The following is an 8,994-nucleotide window of genomic DNA, read 5'->3' as shown; positions in this document are numbered from 1 at the left end:
GTATAAAATTTAAGAGTCTCAGACATGAGGCTTCAAATTGCTTTTCAAATGGTAAATACAAAACTACAAGTATTTCAGGAAAGCGGTTCATGCTAACATTTTAAGATTTAATTAGTACACAATTTCAACCTAGAGTACCAGTTAAAAAAAATAAAACTGGAGCTATAGGTATCATGCTTGCAGTTTTTCTGAACATGTGTGCTAACAGTACAATACTGTGCTAGATGAGACTTTAGTGTATGATTTAGTCTGCTGTAGTAGCAAAATATTATTAAACATATGTCATTATTTGCATCAAAATTCACTTGCACTATATTTGGTATTTAAACGGAGAGGAAGACCGTTTGCAGGAGGAGGAGTTGAGTCCCAAGGTGGAGCTGTCTCTTGTGTTAAATGACACTGGCAGATTAAAGCGCTCTGATGGGGAAGGGCTTAAAGGCTGAGTCAAAAGCCAAGAAGTCTCTTTATTTACGCCTACCTCGCAGCCCTTGGCAATCTGACTAACAACAAACTGAGCTAACAAGAAAGACTAGAAAGGGAGGAAGGAGAACAGTGCTGCAGCTTGGATCTACAGCCTAAGAAAGCAAGAGTGATCAATCTCAGCTCTGTTAAACATCTTGTTTGTTTACTGCATGTAGCAGCTTGCAAATGGTTAACTATATGCAAAAAAAGTCAGCATAGCTGTGAAGTATGCCGTGAATTTTAATTGGGGAATAAAAGGACAACTGCTTCAGGATGATCTAGTATGCAGTCTGCTTGAAATGTTTTCAATGAAATGCTCAGCATTTTGTCTTGGACCAGAGGTTTTAACTTTATGAAGCGATGGAACTTGCCAAAAAGTGATATTTGAGAAGAAAGAACACGGTGGTTGGTGTTTTCTTTTTTAATAAAGAAACTGAATTTACTTTGAACATCTCTTCCAGCTGTGCATTACAGATAACGTCAGGAAGTCTCTGCTTTACAGGTAAGATGAATGTTTCCAGGATTTCCTTATACCTATTTTTGCATTATTCTAAAGTGATTGAATATATGTTTGCCTCTCTAAAAAAAGAACTTTGCATTAAAGGATATCCAGTTTCTTTCCTGTTCACTGGCACAAGTAATGCGGTAGCAGATGCCTGTTTTTCTGTGAGCAGCAGACATCTAGACTAACAGCTGGCTTTAGAGAAGACGTAAAATAATCTGCCACTATTTCTTTTACAGCATGCAGTTTGTTATTGGAAACTAACCTATGTGTGCTCTGTGAAGGAAAGATTACTTCCAAAAACCATTGTTGAATCTCAAATACAAGCAGAATATCAAAAGATTCTTTGTATATTGCACACCACTTTTACTTTTTCCCAACTTGAAAATATGTAAATGGAGATTGTTTTTTACCTCTTTAACACAGTATCTCTATACTATCAACATAGAACCACTTTTAATATTTATGTGTATTTCTGAAAACCTTAGAAACTGTTCCCTACTACCTTTTGAAGAGCATAAAATGCATGTGAGATAAAAATAACAAGAAATTCTCATCTGGAAGTTATTCACTATCTTCTTAAGATGCGTTGTCTGGTGAAAGAAAGAGTATTCTTTCTTGGTCATCTATGGAGAAATATGGAGATTAGCTGTGAAGCTAATCCACAAGTTGAAGACTCCAACCCCAAGCTGCTTGATTCTAAGCATAGCCCTCAGAGTTGTTTAAAACCAAACTATTTCCCTTTGGAAACATTCAGTCAGCTAACTTTCCCTTCATATAGAAAGGCACTACTCAAATGTTTCATGTCTTTGGTTGTCTTCTACCTTTCAGAAACTTCATACTATACATGTTTTCAATAAGACTGTGTATTTTCATGGAATGGAAGTTTACTTTTGAGATTATTGATTCAGTATTGGGATGTATTACCTGACTGTGAATTTTAATTAGATTCAAAATTACTGTTTACATCCTATCCAGACAAATGAAAGCATCTATCATTTCCAAAATTTGAATAGTTACAAGATGTGGTGTTTGTTTATGTTTGAATTTAGTCTAAATTTAAAAAGCACTATTTGAAAGAAGGTAATAAAATTAGATACATTAGAGTTCAAAGTATTTACCACACCACTGCTGTTATTTTAGAGTTAGAATTTCTTTTAATTGCTGTTTCAGATCCATGTATTGAATTTTTAAGGAGTTGGGATATGTGATGTGTTATCCTGAACTGTCATTTTTTTATTTATCAAATCAGAGAGATCTTCAAATATTTTTATAGAGTGAAGTTTGTTTCAGAGTTCATTGTTTGCATCATTAAGCCTTACAATAAAGATCAGCTGCTTAATTATGAGATATTCAGTGCCCTAAAGCCTGGTTCAAGACCTCATTAGGAAGTCATTTATTAGAAGTTTATATGAGGTATTGTTCCTTCTTTTGTAAGAGCCAGAAATGTGTGTCATAGGTCAGTTTTTCTTCTTTAGTTTTTATGATGTTAACCTTATCCACAGAATAATTTAAAAGTAACAGTGAATATTTCACCTCTAGAAATTAAAGTGTGAAATTTGAATGGATACCTTTAAGCATATATATCTGATACTTAGGTTTATACAAACTACCCTAGACAACATAGTTAAAATTCTTTTATAAAGGTTTACTTTACTACATAGACATATGTTTCTCAAGTTTTTTTAAATAAATAATGGAATTAATATCTTAAGCCAAAACCAAAGCAGGTTAAACACAGTTATTAGATGTTATATTGTGATATCCAGTTCAAAAATAGAACTAAAGGAAATGCATACATACAGTCTTTCTATCATTTTTGAATTTCCTACAGGTTTCTCTGCTTCTGGCTATCTCTAGAGGGGTGGGAGGTGGGAGGGAGTTTCGAGAGAGAGGGAACTGATTCATGTTGATATGGTAGAAACCAATGCAATATATTATTGTAAAGCAACTGTCTTCCAATTAAAAATAAATATAAAAAAAGATTCATCTAGTTTAAGCTAAAAAAATGAAAAAGTTAAGGTCTTCTCAAATACATACCTTTGCATCATATCAAGTTATCAATGGTCCATTTAGCCAACACCCCTCACATCTGTTAAAATGCAATTAGTTGGTGATATGAACACAAATTGATATACTTGAAGTTATCCTTGACCTAAATTTTAAATTGTTATCATAATGCAAGTTAAAAGTAAAACAAATCTACTGGTCATATTTGTAAAAAATAAAAGAAAGTGTAGACTCAGCAATGCACTTATGTATTTAAGATAATCAATATCTTGCCTATTAGGAGAAAACCCATCATTTTGAAAATGTCAGCTTCATCTCCTCCCTGCTGCTGGCCACTAAAGCCTATTGCTATTGCATTGTATTTTACAGAATCAGATCCATCACATGACAACATGAAGCTCTGGATTCATCTCTTGTATTCATCTCTCCTTGCCTGTATATCTTCACAGTCCCAATCTCCAATGCCCTCTGCCTCAGCCAGAGGTTCTTGTGACTCTCTTTGCAACTGTGAGGAAAAAGACGGCACGATGCTAATAAATTGTGAAGAGAAAGGTATTAAGAAGTTATCCCAAATAAGTGTGCCACCATCACGACCTTTCCACTTAAGTTTATTAAATAACGGCTTGACAGTACTTCACACAAATGACTTTTCTGGGCTTACCAATGCTATCTCAATACACCTTGGATTTAACAATATTGCAGATATTGAGACTGGTGCATTTAATGGCCTTGGCCTTCTTAAGCAACTTCATATCAATCACAATTCTCTAGAAATTCTTAAAGAGGATACCTTCCATGGACTGGAAAACCTGGAATTCCTACAAGCAGATAACAATTTCATTACAGTGATTGAACCAAGTGCCTTTAGCAAGCTCAACAGACTTAAAGTGTTAATTTTAAATGACAATGCTATCGAGAGTCTTCCTCCAAACATATTTCGATTTGTTCCTCTAACGCATCTAGATCTTCGTGGAAATCAGTTGCAAACATTGCCTTATGTTGGTTTTTTAGAACACATTGGCCGAATATTGGATCTCCAGTTGGAGGACAATAAATGGGCCTGCAATTGTGACTTATTACAGCTAAAACTTTGGTTGGAAAACATGCCCCCACAGTCTGTAATTGGTGATGTTGTATGTAACAGCCCTCCATTTTTCAAAGGAAGCATACTAAGCCGGCTGAAAAAGGAATCAATTTGCCCCACTCCACCAGTATACGAAGAACACGAGGATCCTTCTGGATCATTACATCTGGCAGTAACCTCTTCAATAAGCGACAGTCACATGTCAGCCAAGACCACATCTCTTTTAAAACCACCCACCAAAGCACCAGGTTTAATACCTTATATTACAAAGCCATCCACTCAACTTCCGGGACTCTACTGTCCTATTCCTTGTAATTGCAAAGTACTCTCCCCATCAGGACTTCTAATACACTGTCAGGAGCGCAATATTGAAAGTTTATCAGATCTGAAACCTCCTCCACAAAATCCTAGAAAGCTTATTCTTGCAGGGAATATCATTCATACATTACTGAAGTCTGACTTAGTGGAATACTTCACTTTGGAAATGCTTCACTTGGGAAACAATCGTATTGAGGTTCTTGAAGAAGGATCATTTATGAATTTAACAAGATTACAAAAGCTTTATCTGAATGGTAACCACCTGACCAAATTGAGTGGAGGTATGTTCCTTGGTCTCCACAATCTTGAGTATTTGTATCTTGAATACAATGGTGTTAAGGAAATATTACCTGGAACCTTCAACCCAATGCCTAAACTGAAAGTACTCTATTTAAACAACAACCTCCTACAAGTTTTACCACCACATATTTTTTCAGGGGTTCCTCTTACGAGGATAAACCTTAAAACAAACCAATTTACTCATCTACCTGTAAGTAATATCTTGGATGACCTTGATTTACTGACCCAGATTGACCTTGAGGACAACCCCTGGGATTGTTCCTGTGACCTGGTTGGATTGCAGCAATGGATACAAAAGTTAAGTAAGAACACAGTGACAGATGAAATACTCTGCACCTCTCCAGAGCACTTACACAAAAAGGAATTGAAAGCACTCAATAGTGAACTTCTTTGCCCAGGTTTAGTCAATAACCCATCCCTGCCAACTCAGACTAGTTACATCATTGTCAATACTCCTACAACCACAACTACAGCTGATACTATTTTTAAATCACTTACTGATGCTGTACCACTATCTGTTTTAATACTAGGTCTGCTGATTGTATTCATAACTATTGTGTTCTGTGCTGCAGGGATAGTGGTTCTTGTTCTCCACCGCAGGAGAAGATACAAAAAGAAACAAGCAGACGAGCAGATGAGAGACACCAGTCCTGTGCATCTCCAGTATAGCATGTACGGCCATAAAACAACTCACCATACTACTGAAAGACCCACAGCATCACTCTATGAGCAGCACATGGTGAGCCCCATGGTTCATGTCTATAGGAGCCCATCCTTTGGCCCAAAGCATCTGGAAGAAGAAGAAGAAAGAAATGAGAAAGAGGGAAGTGATGCAAAACATCTCCAAAGAAGTCTTTTAGAACGAGAAAACCACTCCCCACTCACAGGTTCAAATATGAAGTACAAAACCACCGACCAATCCACTGAATTTTTAACCTTCCAGGATGCCAGTTCATTATATAGGAACATTTTAGAGAAAGAAAGGGAACTTCAGCAACTGGGAATCACAGAATACCTAAGGAAAAATATTGCTCAACTTCAGCCTGATACGGAGGTACATTATCCAGGAGCCCATGAAGAGTTAAAGTTGATGGAGACATTACTGTACTCAAGGCCAAGGAAGGTATTAGTGGAACAGACTAAAAATGAGTATTTTGAGCTGAAAGCTAATTTACATGCTGAACCTGATTACTTAGAAGTCCTGGAGCAGCAAACATAGAGAGTTCAAGGGCTTCTGCAGAAATGCTGTGATTCTGTCTTACGTCCAGACCTTGTATATAAGTGCCTTATATGAGTGTGTCATCAATCAGAACTTAAGCACAGCAGCAATCCTATGGGAAAAGAAAAAGAAACTCAGGGATCACTGGGAGAAGCCATTGCATTGTCTTCAGGCAATTTTGTCTATCCCCAATAAAATAAGTCCTTGCATGTAAATCATTCAAGGATTATATTAATATTTTCCCATATAAGTAAAGTGTTTCATAGATGTCCTCTTGCACATCTAAAAGGGTTTAATATTTAACCCTTAATTTCTTGAGTTATATTACCCATGGATTAAATAGAATTGGATTTTTGTCATTTGAAAACTCTAACAGTAAATGTAGTTATAATATGTAAGACATGTATTGTTTATAAAATCATTATATGTACTTACAAAAGTGTAAGTTGTTAGATACACCAACTTTTCTTGCAATAAAGGCAAAAGGAACTGGAACTTTAAAATTAACAAATAGTAATAGAAAAGAAAAAATGGGAAGTTGAATTACATAGGGTATGAGTGGCTCAAAACTTTGAAACTTTGAGAATTAAAAAATGCCACTGAAATGCTTTCTGAATTTAAAAATAAGAATGATTAACAGTTCAGGTGGAATGAGGAAGAAAAAATTTTGGTTTTTCTGCACATTTTGTGTGGACAATCTTCTTGTTAATGCTGCTGTGAACTAAGGTATGTCATTTGTGCTCAAAGTTTAATTCTTACTCTTGGGATATTTTGAAAATGCTACTGATATTCAACTGTAAATATGATTAGTGCATCTATCGTTAGTTTGGATTCTTTCATAGCATTAATCCTTTGTAAATTTGAATAATGAGATAGAAATATGTTTCTTGTGTCAAGTAATAATTCACTGGTGTAAAAAAATAGGAAAAATATTTTATTTTTATTGATGTACACTGATAGATGCCATAAATTAGTAGCAAAAGGCACGTCTAAGGGTAAGTGGTTTAAGTTGCCTCAAGAGTGGGACAATGTAGCTTTATTTTACAAGAAAGTATAGCTAGATTTTTATGAACTATTTATTCTGTACAGTTTTGTATATTTTTGGTTCACAAAGGTAATTATTCTTGGGTGCCTTTCAAGAAAATTAAAAGTACTGCTCACTATAATAAAACTAAAATGAAAACCCTTTTTTATATGTGCTTCTTCAACTAGTCTGATCTGTAATTCAGTCCAGTTAGGATTAACACATGCACATTCATGGAGGCACTTAGGCACAAACACACAAAAACAGGATTTCTATTTGTTGTCACACACACAGAGCATTTTCTTTACCAGGTGTGAGAAGGCCTTTCAGTGTCAGGATGTGATTGTCATGGAGCCCAACTAAATGGCCCATAATTTTCCCTTTCTGGCAAATAATTTTCCTACTTAAAACAAGTACAAATGATTTAATTGTCTTCTTTCTGGTTACAGAATCAATTATACAGAAAATTTTCACAAGGCAAACTATAATTAATCAAGGTATTTTAGTTCTGTGGTGTTCACCATTCAGATGCATGCACAGGGTTAGGAAGGAACATATTTTCTATTAGAAAGGATGTTTTTAATTTACTTTATACTATTTTAGTGATTCATGAATGTTCTATTAAATGAGTTGGTTTTCAACATTCAACTGTCTGTGTCACTAGATAAATATACTTTCTTTCTTTGATTATGAAAGAGAAGACCTCTCTTTTAATAAAAACAGGAGGAGCCTGTGTGGAATGTATGAAGAACAGTTATGGGTCTATTATGACATCATATCACTAGGTTTCTAAAAAATCATTGCATATACTAATATAAAGCAATAACAAATTATGTATTAATAATTAAAAGATTCATTGAAAATCTACATTTCTTCATTAATCTTTAAGGTTGGAAATCAAAACAAGGGAAATCTTTTTTTAAGTAATGTTTACTAAAGGGAAATCTAGGTTCGTATATAGTACTTTATATGTTTATCCACTAAAAGTACTCAGCACAGTAATGAACAGTAAACCCTCCAAAGCATTAATTTAAATGTTACATTCTAAGGAAAAGAACAAAACAAGAGCAGAATTCATGTTACTGCACTTCTGCTCAGTAGAGTATCTGCAAGCATTTCCTGATTCCAATCAAGTGCACAGAAGTATCAGACCTCACTTGCCTGCAGGATCTTTGGAATGGATCCATGAATGCAGACAGAGCCATGTCCTGAGGAACATTCTTCTCTTTTGAGTGAGGTAAATATACTTTTTTTTTTTTAATCTTTACTGTTAATTGCCAAAAGTAATAATATTCACTCAACTTAAAAATCAAAGACAGAACAAAGTTGTCTATGGTGTCATGTAAATATATCTTTCAAATTAGGTATAACCCCTAATTATGTAACATCAACCCTGTACGCTGTTACAAAAAACCTGAAAGAACTTATCCGTCAACCCAATAAAACCCTATGGAGTCTTGATGTTATTTACAATGATGCAGAAATAATTACAGTTTCCAAAGAGTAAGAGATTTTTAAAGCTTAGCTGTTTCTTTCACGATAGAACCTTTCTTATGTAATTTGTTTCCCTACTACAAGTAGTTGAGAGTTGGAAACTCCAGTGATGATCTTTAATTTTTAACAGGTCTTGTGACTTATGATAATCACTCAGAACTTTGGTTATTTTACCTGTATTTCTTATTATTCTCCCTGCCCCCTCACCTACAGAATAATTTTTATTATATTGCCTGGTTTATTACCTACAAGGCTAAAGTGGTCTCTTTCTGCAATTGTTAGATTCAAAATCCCAAATCATAATTCAGTATGCTCAACGTTTACAAATACCTGGGCTTTCTTAAAAGAGACTTTTCATCACTCGAGTTGTTTTTTTTTTTTTATTTAACTAAACGTTACTCTTTGTTCACAAATGTCTGAATCTTGGATGTTTGTAGTAACATGATAATAGTGTATAATCATACTGGATCAAATCTTTTCGATTCTGTCAATCTGTTATACATAAATTGTATGAATCTGTATTAATGAATTATTTTCACACAATTACCATTAAAATACTTACTGGGAATTGAAGAGTGTTC

At 34.6% G+C, this 8,994-nt stretch overlaps 1 protein-coding gene across 1 annotated transcript; it reads left to right on the top strand.

The window, feature by feature from the left end:
• The first annotated feature begins 506 nt into the window (after positions 1-506).
• Positions 507-8,773, top strand: SLITRK6 (SLIT and NTRK like family member 6). Its single transcript, XM_005893703.2, has 2 exons — positions 507-964; positions 3,344-8,773. Exon 2 carries the CDS (start codon positions 3,367-3,369, stop codon positions 5,893-5,895), a length of 2,529 nt encoding a protein of 842 aa, XP_005893765.1. The 5' UTR covers positions 507-964; positions 3,344-3,366; the 3' UTR covers positions 5,896-8,773.
• Positions 8,774-8,994: the final 221 nt, after the last annotated feature.

This window comes from Bos mutus, chromosome 12 (genome assembly GCF_027580195.1).
Source record: "Bos mutus isolate GX-2022 chromosome 12, NWIPB_WYAK_1.1, whole genome shotgun sequence".
NCBI classification, from domain to species: domain Eukaryota; kingdom Metazoa; phylum Chordata; class Mammalia; order Artiodactyla; family Bovidae; genus Bos; species Bos mutus.
The sequence above is the reverse complement of the archived record's forward strand: the minus strand, read 5'-3'. Positions and strand labels throughout refer to the sequence as shown.

Excerpts from the sequence above, each read along its gene's own strand:
- SLITRK6 (XM_005893703.2), top strand. The coding sequence starts at position 3,367 with ATGAAGCTCTGGATTCATCTCTTGTATTCATCTCTCCTTGCCTGTATA.